The sequence below is a fragment of the Giraffa tippelskirchi genome, chromosome 2, assembly GCF_054371585.1.
Source record: "Giraffa tippelskirchi isolate mGirTip1 chromosome 2, T2T-mGirTip1v1.2.pri, whole genome shotgun sequence".
NCBI classification, from domain to species: domain Eukaryota; kingdom Metazoa; phylum Chordata; class Mammalia; order Artiodactyla; family Giraffidae; genus Giraffa; species Giraffa tippelskirchi.
Genome location: NC_137276.1, coordinates 81,293,342 through 81,311,559, shown reverse-complemented (window position 1 = coordinate 81,311,559; position 18,218 = coordinate 81,293,342). Strand labels below are relative to the sequence as shown.

The 18,218-nt window shown below is 35.3% G+C and overlaps 1 protein-coding gene across 1 annotated transcript in view; it reads left to right on the top strand.

The window, feature by feature from the left end:
- RYR2 (ryanodine receptor 2) overlaps positions 1-18,218 on the top strand; it is an 849,571-nt gene that overhangs the window by 683,004 nt on the left and 148,349 nt on the right. The window contains exons 64-67 of the mRNA XM_081569302.1: positions 4,602-4,662; positions 6,284-6,522; positions 11,132-11,213; positions 15,937-16,067. Coding sequence (XP_081425428.1) covers positions 4,602-4,662; positions 6,284-6,522; positions 11,132-11,213; positions 15,937-16,067 — 513 coding nt within the window. The remainder of the gene's footprint in view (positions 1-4,601; positions 4,663-6,283; positions 6,523-11,131; positions 11,214-15,936; positions 16,068-18,218) is intronic.

Genomic DNA, 18,218 nt, shown 5'->3' with positions numbered 1-18,218 from the left:
ATTAAATTTTAATTTTAATTTTTAATTTAATTTAAATTAAATTTTAAAAGTAGCACAATCTGCTACTTTTAAAAAAGTTCTGTTTTCTATTGGGGTATAATTGGTTAACAATGTTGTATTAGTTTCATGTCTACAGCAAAGTGATTCAGTCACACATATACATCTATTATTTTTTAAATTATTTTCTCATTTAGACTGTTGGAAAATATTAAGAAGAGTTCCCTGTGCTATACAGTAGGTCCTTGTTGGTTATCTATTTTGAATATATAGCAAGTTTCCTTTATACATTAGGAAACTCTTACTTTTATCATACATACTATCCTAAAACTACAGAATCTTTCAGTCACATTAAGACCTTAAGGATCCTCTTAAGGATGAATAGTGATTTAGTCACTAAGTCGTGTCCAACTCCTGTGACTGAAAGATTCTGTAGTTTTAGGACAGTATGTATGAGAAAAGCAAGAGTTTCAATGTATAAAGGAAACTTGCTATATTAAAAATAGCCTAATTCTTATAGAGGGTAAATATCAGACTCAGACATTTCAATGAACATAATATCAGAAGATAGATAGATACTTCTTTCATTTCAATATGCCACTCTGAGAGGATTTCCTGACTTTGAGCAAAAGAATAGCATGTGTAATATATATTTTCAGTTTAACTGAAACTTTTCACCAAGTTAGGGACTCAATAATTTTATTCTTTTCAGTATCACAGACTTCAGAAGTAATAAAATCTTCAGCATGCTTCAGTTTCTACCTACTCATAATTTGGAGAGAAATTTTTATCTTTCAGCATAATTTTATTTCATCTTATTAATAAAGATTTTTCCAAGGTTAATCATCTCTTCAGAGAAGATAGTATAATGAGATATTATTTCAGGAGCCATGTTAGGAAAGTAAAGAAGAATAAAAATTAGAATAACTGTTGACTGTTTTCCTAGGAGAAAGTCAACATTCTCAGTACATCAGTTTATAAAACAGCAGCAGTTACATGTATCAAATTTTGGATACCATTGAAAATTCCTGAACTGTAGAAACCTTATATTTAAAACCATAAAACAGTTTGAGATTAAAATGCAAAAAGGATATTTCGACTCTAACAGCTTTAGCTTTGTTATTATTATTATTTAGGGAGTTGCATTATTTTATGAGAGTTGCTAACAATGTTTTTAAAAACCCTATGCTTGCTGTATGCTGTTATATGAGCTGAAATTTTAATTTTGTACCTTTGTGTCTTTGATGTTACACACACACACACGGAAACACACAATCTTAAAGATAATAGGTAATCCGTAAGTGTTGTCCTAAGTGTTTAGAAGTATGAGAGGTATGTTTGAAGACAGAGGAAGTAGCTTGAACTTTGAAAAAACATGGGTTGAAAGTATCAAACTTCTGGTTTTTATACTACTTAGAGCAGTTAAGAAATTGCATACAGTTAAGTACATGAAAATACAGTCATCACCTTAAAATTTTAACATTTACTATGCTCTGAACTAGCCCTTCTGGTTCTTACTAATAGTGTGATTGACATTCCTGTTGATGGTGATCTAGATGTCCTTCAGAAGGACAATATCCAGGTTGCTATTTTATTTAAAAGTCTTACTACATACTTTGTCTCTTCACGATTAACCATTAGTTTAGGCATCTATGCATGCCAATGAAATTGATTCTTTTGCTTGGTCCATACATTATAACACTAAAGTTAATACTTTCTTTCATTCCTTAGGGTCTTTTCCCCACCATTTTTTTACAGAGGGCTGTTTCCATTTAAAGTTGTACTCTATCTGATCTGGAGTATCCGAAAATGTGTATCCTGCCTGAGCTTATAGTATTGTGACTTTGATAATCACAGAAAACTCATATTCACCATAGAGATGTTCACTTGACCCACAGAACTTGTCTAGCCACTGGTGCCCTTTCTTACTCTTCATACTCATGTCCCATTGTCATCCCACAGATACTAATTGAGCTCCTGCTGTATGTCAGGCACTATTCTAGGTGCTGGGCTACATCAGGGCACAAAGCAAACAAAAATCACACCTCACGAGCTTATACAAATAGAAGTTTAAAATGCCCTGAGCCTCCTTTTAGAAAAAAGCATTGCCAGGCTCAGTACAAAGTACAGATACTGATCATCGGTGTAAAGGGACAGTATAACTGTGAGTTTTAGGAAAAGAGTTAGAGGCCAGCCTCTCTGAATTGGTGCTGACTTTGGTTGCATGAAATTCATAGGCATCGCTTTGTATCCCCTCTCCCTCCTGGGCCTTCCCTGTCATTTTCTGTACTGCATCCTCCTTATTGTTTTTACCTCCAAACATTAGAGGTTATTGGACCTTTCCGCTTCTATATTTATGTTCATGCTAACTAATTTCATTCAGCCCCATGATTTAAAGAAGTGTCCATATTGTGTAGAAGACCCAGATTTACAGCTCCAACTTAGATCTCATCTCTGCACTCCAGATTTTTGTATCAGTTGCCTATTCCATATCTCAACCTGAGATAATAGGCCCATTGCACTTCACCTGTTGAAAGCAGAATGCCCAAATCCCACCCCTCCCCTCCTCTTTCATTCTCTGATCCCCCACCTTGTGCTCTCTGCACATCATTGAATCCTACCACCATTCACCCAACTGCTCAGACAGTTGTTCACCAAAACAGTTGCAGAGTTATCCTTGTCTCCTTTCCCTCTCACCAACATGCAACACATAAGCAAAAACTGAACATACGTTCTTAATTGCTTCACCAATAATATCCTAGGCCAAATTTGCCATCTTCAATCCACTGGTTCTAGACTACTGCAAGGGCTTCCTAACTCACTTTTACTCTCGCCCTCCCAGAATTTGGCACACTGAAATTAATCCTCTTAATGTATAAATTGGCTCACATTCTGTTCAAAATGTCTTCCTATTGCACTTAAAAAAAAAAAGTCCAAAGTGCTTGCTCTGGTTGTGACACTCTAGGACCTGGTTCCCTTGTCTCCACTTTATATTCTCCTTCTTCCTCCTGAATTTGTCCACAGCAGCCATCTTGACTGTATTGCCAGGATCACTGGGTTCATTTTTTGCCCCAGAGCCTTTGCACATCTGTTTGTACCACCTGGGCTCTTCTCCCAGATATATGCATGGTTTGTCCTTTCGCTTCATTTAAATCTTTGCTCAAATGCCCCCTTCTTGGGGAAGACTCAATGACCACTTCCCCCGTTACTCTATCCAGTTGCTCTAATCCCCATTCCCTGCTATATATACTTTTACTGTGGCTGGATATTATGTAACATATTGATTTTTTTTTTTTTTGTCTGTCCTCCATTAAAATCCAAGTACCATAACTCTAGCTTATTACTGGAAGTTTAAGAGTACCTGGTATTTATTGTGTATTTATTGAGTGAATGACTAATTAAATGAATAATACTTCTAAGGACTATAGTAGAAGCCCTAGCACTGCCACCAGTCAATAGAGAGGGGCATGACAATTTCTGCCTTTCTACTGATTTTGTCTTCATTATTATTGGAAGTTCTGAGATTCAAAGCGTGAGATTAATAGAACATTTCCTGAAAGAACTCAAGAGTCTCGGCAATGAATACCTAATTTATTTTTTCATATTTGTGTTATACCACTAAACTGAAATGCCCACATACTAAGGAAATTATTAATTTCTATGTATGTTTAATTCATTCATTTTAGGGTAATTTTGTGTATAAAGAATATAGTATACTCAAATATTTTAAAAACTCACATTCAAATAAGAGTTGTTAACCTAAGGGCCAGGAAATTATTTATATATTACACGTAGGAAAACATGAAATGAAGAAGTGATGAGTGTCAGACTATATTGTGAGTGGTCACTTTGTTACTTTGGATTCATATTTTCTTTATTGTATCCTTATGATAAAGTAAAGTATATGTATTGTATGATTCATATGTCTGTACTTAGTGATGAAATATTCCTATCAAAATGGCTGAGTTTCATCTTATTTTTCAAGAGGAGTTGCCTCGTTTCAGATATCTCATAAGTAACGTTTAACTTCTTCAGCCTCTGATGCTTTCTTACATGATGGTCTGGTACATCTTTTTCACCAAAGACCAACAACATTCAGGCATGTTAGTTCATGTGAATGCAGTTAAATTCAGGCAAAATAATTCATCTTAATGCAGTTGAATGCAGTAAGAAAGCAGACATACTTGGGCTAATTAAAAGGGAATTAAATTCATTAGACTTTAACTCACCTTATTTCACAGAGGATATCAGCTGACTTAAAAAGTTGACAATATGATTTAAAAATAATGTGAGCTGGTATGGGGAGGAGGATATGTTTGAAGAATCCAGTTAAAATTCTTTGGATGGTGCAGTGCTTTGAATGCTTCTTGAGTATGTCAGCTATTTGATGAGACATGCTTTATTGCTTTTCTACTTATATTTGCATAACCACTTTTAAGCAGAAAAACTGCATGATTTTAAACTTGATTATCAAAAAGTCCCTTGAATTGAGTTATCCTTATTGAGTTGTGCCTTGACTAATTTTTGGAACACAAGCGTTAATAGAAAGAGGAACATGGAGAAATTCTCAGAGCAGTTTATACAGCTATTTGTTTCCTCTTTAGGGAATGATGCAACATCAATTGTCAACTGTCTTCATATTTTGGGTCAGACTTTGGATGCAAGGTAAATGGATATGTTTTTATCTCAGTCAATGAGTGTAAAAATGATATATAGGAATATGAAGAAAAAGCTAGTGTCTTCTTTGGAATTGTAATGAAGACTTCAGGTGAAAAAGAAAATATTTTATAAATTAATAATACAAGTAAGTAAGTGTTAGTCGCTCAGTCGTGCCCGACTCTTTGTGACCCCATAGACTGCAGCCCCCCAGGCTCCTCTGTCCATGAGATTTTCCAGGCAAGGATACTGGAGTGGGTTGCCATTTCCTTCTCCAGAGGATCTTCCCAACCCAGGGAGTGAACCCGGGTCTCCTGCACTGCAGGTAGATTCTTTACCAACTGAGCTACAAGGGAAGCCCAATAATACAAGAGCATTATATTATTTTTATATATAATCAGATACAGATTGTTGTTTAAATTTCAAGTAATTTCTGTAGTGGGTAGGTATATAATTGAGAGTTGCATTGGGACTGTATCATGTGAGGTAAAAATAATGAGCTACAACTCTGGACAGGTTATTAACTTCAAAGCATGGTAGTTGTACTCCATTTTGTTATAATATTTGTTTTATAGGAAACATAAGGGTTTTATTCTTCTTTTACAATTGAGTAAGGTGAAGCTCAAGATTCCATAATAAGTGTGGAAGTAGGCCAATTTCCAAGTCCATGCACTTTCTACCCTGCCCTAATATCACCATGACCAGAAATCCAAATACAAAACCAATTTGGTTAGCTTGATTCAGCCTTTAAGCCATTCATTTAATTCATTAATTATCCAGGATATATCTAAATAAAAGTTCCTAAAAGTCTTCCACAGAGAATATTCAGTGATACCTTGAATTATTCATTTTAATGTTTAAAATTTTATTTGAGATGTTTTGTATAATAAATGAAGAAAGAAGATACAATTATGCACCTTGATTTTCTATGCAAAATAGTGGCTTTTAGCATGTCACTTTCATACAGAGTTCAGTCTTCAGAGACTTATTTAGAAAAAACTGATTTTCTACCGTTAAAAGTGAAAAAAAAAAGTCTGTATCAGTTGGTAACTTGGTTTAACCAGCATTAAATGTTTCTTTCACACCCATTGCCTCGCAAAACACTCTAGTTTTGTTGGATTTGAGATGAAGTAAACTGGCTCAGGACCTAAGTTTTGTTAGTCATGAAATAAGTATTCTCAAAATTTGAGACCACAGTTGAAAAGCATAAAGCATGAGAACTTTGGGAGCCATTTGGGATTTCCCTGACAGTCCAGCGGTTGAACCAGAGCTCCCAACTTAGAGGGTAGGTTTGGGGTTTGATCCCTGGTTGGGGGACTAAGGTTCCTCATTTGTGCGGCCACAGGGAGGGTGGAGAGAGTAGGGAGGATGTTAAAAAAAAAACAAAAAACTACAGTTTGCTTCAAGATCCTAACTAAGTTGACTCTAAAGGCATTAAGGAAAGATTATGCATTTATGGAGTGATGTTACTATAACTTCAAGTATATAGGAAAAAAATTATTTGAAAGTGGATTAAAAAAGTTAAGTTGAATATCGTCATGAGCAAATAAACATGATGTAAAAGCATGTTTTATTTGTATTTCATGTGCTCCTACCACAAGGTATAAGTTGTCCCTTCTTTCCTCCCTAGGACTGTGATGAAGACTGGCCTGGAGAGTGTTAAAAGTGCACTCAGAGCGTTCCTGGACAATGCCGCAGAGGATCTGGAGAAGACGATGGAGAATCTTAAGCAGGGCCAATTCACCCACACCCGAAACCAACCCAAAGGTGTTACTCAGATTATCAATTATACCACGGTGGCACTGTTGCCAATGCTGTCATCATTATTTGAGCATATTGGCCAGCATCAATTCGGAGAAGATCTAATATGTATGTAAATCTATTAGAGTTTCATTATCTAACTAGTACAATCAGAAATTGTAACAGCCACATCATAGAGATTAATCAAACACTGCTTACATTAATTTTTTTTTTTTTTGGCAGAACACTTTAGGTTGACATTTGAGTTACAAAACCATTATTATAGAGAGAGATCATGAATTCACAGGAGGGAACAGTAAGGTAGTGGTTATAGATAGTTACTGCCACACTGTTGACATACAAGTTCTAAATTTTACTCTTTCTATGTTGTCTCTTTCCATGGAAATTTTCTAATGCAGTTCTACCATAGGACATGCAACGTTAAGTGTTTTCAAATTATTTGAATTGATGCAAATTGTTTCTGCAAGCTGTCCTACCAAAATGTGGAGACTGCTGAGACAAAGTCTGTGTCGAAAAAATTGATCTACTAGGATGGCTCAAATGTCTTTGGTTTATAGATTTCAGTCTGTTTTCATAGGGTTTTTCATCTGTTGTTTTTGTCTGGAATTCTGTAGTTATTAAAAATATCCATAGAATGCCGAAGCTTGAGTGGAAAGAGAACCACGTGACCTAAGTTCCTTCCCTTCTGCCTATATGAACATGAAAGAAGATAAAAGCCCGTATCTAGCAGTCAAGTGGGTCTTGCCCACAGACCCACTCACTCAGACTCTCAAATCATGTAGGTCTCCCAGGTGAAGTAAAGTTCTATAAAAACCATTGTGGTAAGCAGAGAATGACACAAAGACTAGTTTCACAATATTGACGCTGCTTGAATCAGCGGGAACATTACTTCCTGTCCCAAATTGACATAGAAACAAGTATGGGAGAGGAGAATGATTTCGCCATTCATGATATGGTGTGTCCTCCAGAAAGTGGTAACAGAGTTGGCATTAGAAATCCAAGGTTCTTATATTTCTTTGCCTGTTGAACATGTTTATTGAATCAGAGATCATCTTCAGTTCAGCTCAGTTCACTTGCTCAGTCGTGTCCGACTCTTTGTGACCCCATGAATCGCAGCACGCCAGGCCTCCCTGTCCATCACCAACTCCCAGAGTCTACCCAAACCCATGTGCATCGAGTCGGTGATGCCATCCAGCCATCTCATCCTCTGTGGTCCCCTTCTCCTGCCTCCAATCCTTCCCAGCATCAGGGTGTCTTCCAATGAGTCAACTCTTTGCATGAGGTGGCCAAATTATTGGAGTTTCAGCTTCAACATCAGTCCTTCCAATGAACACCCAGAACTGATCTCCTTTAGGATGGACTGGTTGGATCTTCTTGCAGTCCAAGGGACTCTCAAGAATCTTCTCCAACACCACAGTCAAAACCATCAATTCTTCGGCGCTCAGCTTTCTTCACCGTCCAACTCTCACATCCATACATGACTACTGGAAAAACCATAGCCTTGACTAGATGGACCTTGTTGGCAAAGTAATGTCTCAGCTTTTCAATATGCTATCTAGGTTGGTCATAACCTTCCTTCCAAGGAGTAAGCGTCTTTTAATTTCATGGCTGCAATTATCAACAGCAGTGATTTTGGAGCCCAAAAATATAAAGTCTGACACTGTTGCCACTGTTTCCCCATCTATTTCCCATGAAGTAATGGGACCAGATGCCATGATCTTAGTTTTCTGAACGTTGAGCTTTAAGCCAACTTTTTCCCTCTCCTCTTTCACTTTCATCAAGAGACTCTTTAGTTCTTCGCTTTCTGCCATAAGAATGGTGTGATCTTCATATCTGAGGTTATTGATATTTTTCCTGGCAATCTTGATTCCAGCTTGTGTTTTTTCCAGCCCAGAGTTTCTCATGATGTACTCTGCATATAAGTTAAATAAGCAGGGTGACAATATACAGCCTTGACATACTCCTTTTCCTATTTGGAACCAGTCTGTTGTTCCATGTCCAGTTCTAACTGTTGCTTCCTGACCCGCATACAGGTTTTTCAAGAGACACGTCAGATGGCCTGGTATTCCCATCTCTTTCAGAATTTTCCACAGTTTATTGTGATCCACACAGTCAAAGGTTTTGGCATAGTCAATAAAGCAGAAATAGATGTTTTTCTGAACTCGCTTGCTTTTTCGATGATCCACCAGATGTTGGCAATTTGATCTCTGGTTCCTCTGCCTTTTCTAAAACCAGCTTGAACATCTGGAATTTCACGGTTCACATATTGTTGAAGCATGACTCGGAGAATTTTGAGCATTACTTTACTAGCGTGTGAGATGAGTGCAATTGTGAGGTTGTTTGACCATTCTTTGGCATTGCCCTTCTTTGTGGTTGGAATGAAAACTGACCTTGTCCAGTCCTGTGGCCACTGCTGACTTTTCCAAATTTGCTGGCATATCGAGTGCAGCACTTTCACAGCATCATCTTTCAGGATTTGAAATAGCTCAACTGGAATTCCGTCACCTCCACTAGCTTTGTTCGTAGTGATGCTTTCTAAGGTCCACTTGACTTCACATTCCAGGATGTCTGGCTCTAGGTGAGTGATCACACCATCATGATTATCTGGGTCATGAAGATCTTTTTGGTACAGTTCTTCTGTGTATTCTTGCCACCTCTTCTTAATATCTTCTGCTTCTGTTAGGTCCATACCATTTCTGTCCTTTATTGAGCCCATCTTTGCATGAAATATTCCCTTGGTATCTCTAATTTTCTTAAAGAGATCTCTAGTCTTTCCCATTCTATTATTTTCCTCTATTTCTTTGCATTGATGGCTGAGGAAGGCTTTCTTATCTCTCCTTGCTATTCTTTGGAACTCTGCATTCAGATGGGATTATCTTTCCTTTTCTCCTTTGCTTTTCACTTCTCTTCTTTTCCCAGCTATTTGTAAGGCCTCCTCAGACAGTCATTTTGCTTTTTTGCATTTCTTTTCCATGGGGATGGTCTTGATCCCTGTCTCCTGTACAGTGTCACGAACCTATGTCCATAGTTCATCAGGAACTCTATCAGATCTAGACCCTTAAATCTATTTGTCACTTCCACTGTATAATCATAAGGGATTTGATTTAGGTCATACATGAATGATCTAGTGGTTTTCCCTACTCTCTTCAATTTAAGTCTCAATTTGGCAATAAGCAGTTCATGATCTGAGCCACAGTCCGCTCCCAGTCTTGTTTTTGCTGACTGTATAGTGCTTCTCCATGTTTGGCTGCAAAGAATATAATCAATATCATTTTGGTGTTGACCATCTGGTGATGTCCATGTGTAGAGTCTTCTCTTGTTTTGTGGGAAGAGGGTGTTTGCTATGACCAGTGCGTTCTCTTGGCAGAACTTTATTAGCCTTTGCCCTGCTTCATTCTGTACTCCAAGGCCAAATTTGCCTGTTACACCAGATGTTTTCTGACTTCCTACTTTTGCATTCCAGTCCCCTATAATGAAAAGGACATCTTTTTTGGGTATTAGTTCTAATAGGTCTTGTAGGTCTTCATAGAACCGTTCAAGTTCAGCTTCCTCCAATGTTACTGGTCGGGACATAGACTTGAATTACCGTGATATTGAATGGTTTGCCTTGAAAACGAACAGAGATCATTCTGTCGTTTTTGAGATTGCATCCAAGTACTGCATTTCGGACTCTTTTGTTGACCTTGATGGCTACTCCATTTCTTCTAAGGGATTCCTGCCCACAGTAGTAGATATAATGGTCATCTAGTTAAATTCATCCATTCCAGTCCATCGTAGTTCGCTGATTCCTAGAATGTTGACGTTCACTCTTGCCGTCTCCTGTTTGACCACTTCCAATTTGCCTTGATTCATGGACCTAACATTCCAGGTTCCTATGCAATATTGCTCTTTATAGCATCAGACTTTGCGTCTATCACCAGTCATATCCACAGCTGGGTATTGTTTTCGCTTTGGCTCTATCTCATCATTCTTTCTGGAGTTATTTCTCCAGTGATCTCCAGTAGCATATTGGGCACCTACCGACCTGGGGAGTTCATCTTTCAGTGTCCTATCTTTTTGCCTTTCCATACTGTTCTTGGGGTTCTCAAGGCAAGAATACTTTAGAAATCCAATGTTCTTATATTTCTTTGCCTGTTGAACATGTTTATTAAATCATAGATCATCTTAGAAGTTTTACTTTCTAGGTTTATAAACTACAAGAGTAACTTTCTTATGCTTTGAATTCCAGGTTGTTTCAGAAATAAATGATACACTCCATTCTCCAGCATTCTCATTCTTATTCATTTGAGAGTTAAAATAAAAGTTACTGTCTTTATATACCTTGGAAACAGGAGTCAAAATATACCTGTCCTCCCAGATATTCTTGTGCTTAGTTTTATTTTTGAAGAAATCCTTATTCTTATGCCTAAAGAAAAATGATAAAGTGTTCCTGATAATATTCTGTCTGTATAATCAGAGCATGAGTCTTTAGAATGCTTTCAGCTCCTTCAAGAAAAGACTTTTATTTGAGAAAAAAGTTTTTAATTTAAATATAATTTTTAAATTTTGTATTTTAAAATGTAATTATGAATTTAAATATAATTTTATATGTTCTTATATTTTGCCAAATATTAAAGTGTTAGTATGTCTTTGATATATAATTTTGTTTTTAGCCTAAACTTTCTCAGGACAGTGTATTGATAACAAGTGTTTTAAATGAAATTCTCTTTTTCCTTAGTGGAAGATGTACAGGTATCATGTTATAGAATTCTGACTAGCTTGTATGCTTTGGGAACCAGCAAGAGTATTTATGTGGAAAGGTAAGATTTTAAGAGTTTAATGTCTTACTAATAGTTTTTTAGATGTTATAATTATTCATTTCAAGGGTTTCACTTTATAACTTTTTCCTTAGTTATAAACTAAACAACCAGATTGATATGTTGAATTCCTTGAGAGGAATTAGCCAATCTTTAAGCTAAATGCTGAATTTGATTGATATGATGTTTATTGATATAATAAATGCCAATTTATGAATGAAAAATGTAAAGCAATAATGGTAAAGACCATATTTAATATAAAGTTTAAACGTTACAGCATTAATGAATCTTATAAAAGACTGAATATGGGTAGTTATTAAACCAGTTTAATTTTTTCTTAAATTCTTAAGTTCAAGAGGGGAAGATTTGCAGGATCAGAGGATGTGGACAGGTCAAGTAAGATAAGGTGTCCTCACTGAACTGGAAAAAAGGGATCACTGATAACTTTAGTAAAAAATTTCTATGAAAGAAAGAAGAAAAAGAAGACTTTTTTTTAACAGTTAAAATAAATAAGAAGATATGCTAATAAAAGACCAATAAATGAAGTAAATAAATCAAGTGATATTCTGAGAGAAGAACATTGAGTAGATGTAAATTCTCCTCAAATTAATCTTAATTATAATACAATTTCAAGTAGATATTTGCTTTTTTACTGAACTTGAAAAAATAATTCAGAAGTTCATTAGGAAGAATAAATGCATGAGACTAGCCCATACAATTTTGAGAGAAAAAAATAAAATAATAAATGGGTATGCACGTGGCCTACCAAATATTAAAACTTTTAAAAAATGATAAAGTTGCAATTACCAAGATATAGAAAAGTAGATCAATGGAAAAAAAAATTGATTTTTTTCCAAATATTTTTGAAGTTTTATCTGCATTTTAAGTTAGTCTTCTTTTAAATAATTTTTTGTGGCTATAAAATATATTTTATCCTAAGGAAGTATCATAATATATTGAAATGTTCCTTCATTTTTTACATATAGACTCTTTTCTCATTTTCATTATCATAAATAACGCTAAATCTATGTTCACAGTTTTCTGTGTGTATTTATTTTGTTTCCTTTATCAGAATTTGGAGATCTGGGTTAAAAAGTATACATATATTAAAGGTTTATGATACACATTTTACTATCTTTTAAGAAACTGATTCAATTTATACTATAAAGTTTGCAAGAGGATTCTTACTTCCTCACATGTTTCTCATTTCTGATTATTCTTTTTTACTATTTCTAAGTTTAATAGTTAAAATGGGATATCATTTTTATTTTCAAATGCATTTCTCTGATAACTCAATATGGGCTACTTTGTTATGTTTACTTTGCCATTTTTATTTATTTGATAAATTACCTTTTCTCATTTTCTGTCCATTTTTCTATTAGTTTGGTGTCTTACTCATCAGTAATAACCTATTTACTAATTATTAACCTCTTGTCTGTTATTTCTCCTGTTCTTATGATTTTTCACATTTTTCTGCCTTTGTAGTGCCTATATATAAAACATAATGTACAGATAGTTTTTATGTCATGAGAGTTTTGAACTTTTACATAATCAGATCTACCAACTATGTCATATGTGTCTTCCTCTTAGTGTCATGATTTTAAAAAGTTTATACTATACCTTAACAGCTAGAATAAAATATTTGCTCTCCTAGGTTTTTCATGTTTTCGTTTGTCTAGATTTACTTTTTAATTCTTTTGTTAATTCAGTAAATATTATTAAATGTCAGATTCTGGGATACCACAGTGAACAGATAGATCCCTGCTCTTAAAGAGCTTATGTCAAGTGGAAGAAACAAAACAGAACAAGTAAACTGATAAATGTAATGGTGACAAGTTATTGTGTGTGAGGAGCACACAATACAGAGAATTACGTGGGGTAGTCAGGAATGTATTTTTCGAGGGAGAAGGTGAGGGTGGGACATTCTGGGACAATAGCATTGAAACATGTATATTGTCATATGTGAAACAGAACACCATTCCATGTTCAATGCATGAGACAAATGCTCAGGGCTGGGGCAATGGGATGACCCAGAGGGATGGGATGGGGAGGGAGGTGGGAGGGGGGTTCAGGATGGGGAACACATGTAAACCCATGGCTGATTCATGTCAATGTATGGCAAAAACCACTACAATATTGTAAAGTAATTAGCCCCCAACTAAAATAAATAAATTTATTTAAAAAAAAAGAGAGAAAAAAACAAAAAACAAAAAACATGGTTTTTTGGACTCAAAACTTTCTTTACTCAATAGGAAACAAGTAGAAGGTAAGTCTAGGTTTGTGTCTAATAACTTTTGTTGTCTCAGTGAAGTATGATTTGTGTCTTTAGCCAAATCATGGTTGAAAAAACAAGCATGAGAAGCTTGAGGAAGGCAGAGAACGTCTGAAATCGTTTGTTGTTCTTCAGTTGCTAAGATGTGTCTAACTCTTTGCGACCCCATGGACTGCAGCACACCAGGCTTCTCTGTCCTTCACTGTCTCCCAGAGTTTGCCAAATTCATGTCCATTGAGTTAGTGAAAGTGTCTAACCATCTAATCCTCTGTTGCCCTCTTCTGAAATGATTATCTCAGGGCTAAGAAGAGAATTTACTAGAAATGCATCTGAATTTCATGTTTCTCTTTGGTGTTATGTAGAATTTAAATTCAATTTTTAAATCATCCACCGTGTCTAACATAATGATTTTTAAATGTTTCTTTTATTCACTGATTTAAAATAAACTCAATCATATATTAAATATGATAGGTTATATTTCTAGAATGTGTTCTGGAATATATATTTCTAGAATTCTGTTCTATTTGATTTTTTGAATGATAAGAGCAGTACCATTTAGCCTAAATTATTAGTATTTTGTAGTTTATTTTAATATCTGGTAGTCAAAATTCTCTTATACCTCAGCAGTTACTATTGTTTTTTGCTATTCTTGCCTGGATATTTTTCTTGATAAAATTTGGATCATTCTCTTAGAGTCTAAAAAAAGATATATGTGCATTTTATTCAGTTAGCTTCACAATTGTAAAATGATTTTGGGAGAATATAAAAATAAAAATCTGAAGGTAAATAAAAGGTATTTTGAAAAAATGATGCTATACTAAAAAATGTAGTTATTTTTATACAAGTCATTTAAAAGAAACGTTGCTATTTCCAGAAAACAACACAAATGATCAAAATTAATCTGAGAATTACTATTTGAATTGGTATTTTAAAGTGAATCATTAAATAATTCAGAAGAATTATTAATGAAATAAAAGGACTAGCACAATATCCTGGTGGCTCAGATGGTAAAAAATCTGCCTGCACTCCAGGAGACCAGTCTTCAATCCCTGGGTTGGGAAGATCCCTGGAGAAGAGATTGGCAACCCACTCCAGTATTCTTGCATGGAGAATCCCATGGACATAGGAGCCTGGTGGACTACAGTCCATGGGATCGCAAAGAGTCAAACACAACTGAACAACTACCACTTTCACACTTTGAATCAGATGTCAGGAAATAGATTACCTACCTTGGTGTCATACATGAAACATGTTAGGCTATTAAATTCTTAAAGTATGTATCATTATTTTAAAACATTTATTGAACCCATATCATGTATCAGATATTTTGCAATTCTGTCCTCATTTTTAGGTAAGGGAAGAAAAACTTGAAAAATATAAATAATTTTCCTACACTGAGTGAAACAGCGTTAAGAGTAAGATCAGGACTTGGGTCTGTATGAATAAAAGCCTGTGCTCTTTGTAATTTCTTGATGTCTTATTTTTATTAATGAAATGTTATTAAATGTTTAAATTGAACTTTACCTTATTCAGTTTCTTTCTGTGAAGGGATATTTTCTCCTAGCAGAGTACATATCTAGTCATTTTAATTAAAATATTAAATAATCAAGCATTATTTATTATTTTTTAGTAAGAAATTTAAAACTACCCAAGAGAATTGTTATCTTGTCTTAACTCAATCCATTTTATTGACTTTTAAATTGAATATATATACAAAGTCATTTAAAGAGTTCATAATTTCCTAGACTCTCATATTGTTCTATATTTAATAAACATTTAAGGTGCCAGTAAAGCCTTGGATTAAGTAGATAACTGAGGGAGAGAGAGAATTTAAATATATCAGTGGCAAGAGAATTCTTGAATAAATTGATCACAGTTTGATTCCCAAGGCACCTCCTTGTCTTGAAAATAAGTCAGTTTTAAGTGTTATCAATAGTCTTTAGCATCTAGTATATCTTACTATTTCATAAGTGAATAATAACCTGAAATTACTTATATAACCCTGAAATTAATTATATATGGCAAATTTTCAGGAAGTTGTATTTGTGTTAGTATTAATACTTTATTTTTTTAATTTTTTATCAAAATCCATTTATTCATATGGCAATAATTATTCCTTAGAGCACTGTGTTAAAAAGGAAAGAAAAGGAAACCAAATGAAATGTCCAAACTAGTGGAGGCATCTACAAGTGTGTTTGTTGTTGTTGTTATTTTTGTCTGTACTGTTTTTAACTTCTCTTTAGCTGACAGATAATTTGGCTTTAAAAAAAATGATATGGAACTTGCTATGGAAAGCATGTGATATTTTGCAATATAGAGGTTGGATCTGAAGGGTAGTTTTTATCAGTAGCTCTATTATTGTCCTTCTTTTAGGTTGACTTTGCCAATTTTAATATAACTTCTTCAGTTATTCGCTTAGAAGACTTTAAAAATGTAAGCCTTTTCCATTTACAGGCAACGTTCTGCATTGGGAGAATGTCTGGCTGCTTTTGCTGGTGCCTTTCCTGTAGCATTTTTGGAAACTCACCTGGACAAGCACAATATTTACTCCATCTACAATACAAAGTCTTCGAGAGAGAGAGCAGGTAGCACAGAAGCATGTTTGGTACTTGATATTGAAGCTAAAAATGAATGACATTTGTTGTATTTTACTACCATGACTTTTTAATGGGCTATTTTAATTTATTATCTCCAATGCTATTTGTTTTTAAGTCTTATTATTTGGAATTTTTTGGAGTGTTGTGTACTATCTCCATTGTGTTTCTGAAAGAAAATTAGTTAATAATAAGACAGAATAATCAGCAGTACGGAAAAAATAGGTCCCTCTAATTGAGTTATCCCTTATATGTAGTCAGCATGTGACAGTATTCTTATTTGTTATGATTATGGATTCATTGAAGAAGGAAATGGCAACCCACTCAGTGTTCTTGCCTGGAGAATCCCAGGGATGGAGGAGCCTGGTGGGATGGAGGAACCTGGTGGACTGCCATCTATGGAGTTGCACAGAGTCGGACATGACTGAAGGGACTTAGCAGCAGCAGCAGCAGCAGCATGGATTCATACTTTGCATTTTTCTCAGTTCACTTGATATATACATCTTATTGGGACAGTTTAATTCCATGTGATTTTTTCTAATAGTATTGTACTCTAAGTCTGATAAACTATATTGTATATTAGTTGTTTTCCAAAAGCCTTGCAATCAGTCAGTTTAGTTGCTCAGTCATATCTGACTCTTTGCGACCCCATGGACTACAGCATGCCAGGCCTCCCTGTCCATCACCAACTCCCAGAGTTTACTCAAACTCATGTCCATTGAGTCGGTGATGCCATCCAGCCATCTCATCCTCTGTCGTCCCCTTCTTCTCCCACCTTCAATCTTTCCCAGCAACAGGGTCTTTTCCAATGAGTCAGTTCTTGGTATCAGGTGGCCAAAGTATTGGAGTTTCAGCTTCAGCATCAGTCCTTCTGATGAATGTTCAGGACTTATTTCCTTTAGGATAGACTGGTTGGATCTCCTTGCAGTCCAAGGGACTCTCAAGAGTCTTCTCCAACACCACCGTTCAAAAGCATTAATTCTTTGGCACTCAGCTTTCTTTATAGTCCAACTCTCACATCCATAGGTGACTACTGGAAAAACCATAGCCTTGACTAGACAGACCTTTGTTGGTGAAGTAATGTCTCTGCTTTTTAATATTCTGTCTAGGTTGGTCATAACTTTTCTTCCAAGGAGCAAGTGTCTTTTAATTTCATGGCTGCAGTGACTATCTGCAGTGATTTTGGAGCCCCCAAAAATAAAGTCTGTCACTGTTTACACTGTTTCCCCATCTATTTGCCATGAAGTGATGGAACCTGATGCCATGATCTTAGTTTTCTGAATGTTGAGCTTTAAGCCAGCTTTTTCACTCTCCTCTTTCACTTTCATTAAGAGGCTCTATAGTTCTTCACTTTCTGCCATAAGGGTGGTGTCATCTGCACATCTCAGGTTATTGATATTTCTCCCAGCAATCTTGGTTCCAGCTTGTGTTTCATCCAGCCCAGCGTTTCTCATGATGTACTCTGCGTATAAGTTAAATAAGCAGGGTGACAATATACAGCCTTGATGTACTCCTTTCCCTATTTGGAACCAGTCTGTTGTTCCATGTCCAGTTCTAACTATTGCTTCCTGACCTGCATACAGATTTCTCAAGAGGCAGGTCATGTGGTCTGGTATTCCCATCTCTCAGCATTTTCCACAGTTTGTTGTGATCCACACAGTCATAGGCTTTGGCATAGTCAATAAAGCAGAAGTAGATGTTGAGGTCCCCAAACTTGGACAAGAATATTTGCTGTTCACAAATGCATATGTCTCTGTTAATGAGATCATTTTGTGTGATTCATGTTTTAATGGGAGTTACTGGTTACACTGATTTTATAGTGAATTTTTCAAGTAAGAATGCTTTTTAAAAGTTGAATAATTATCATTTACTTTACCTAGTTTATGATTCTAATTTCATATCACAGAGAGGAAGCTTAAGGAAAATTTGTTGACTATAACTTAGCATTATTTTTCTCGATAGTTGCATAATATAATTGTAAACAGTAAAACACAGTTAAATTTAGATTATTATCTGTGTAAGCATGTCTTATAAGTTGTCTTATTAAGGATTTTTGATCCTTTAATATTTTGGCAATGAATCAAGAATGAAGCAGGTTGTTATTTCATTACAGATAAGAAAATACACAGAGCCAATAATTAA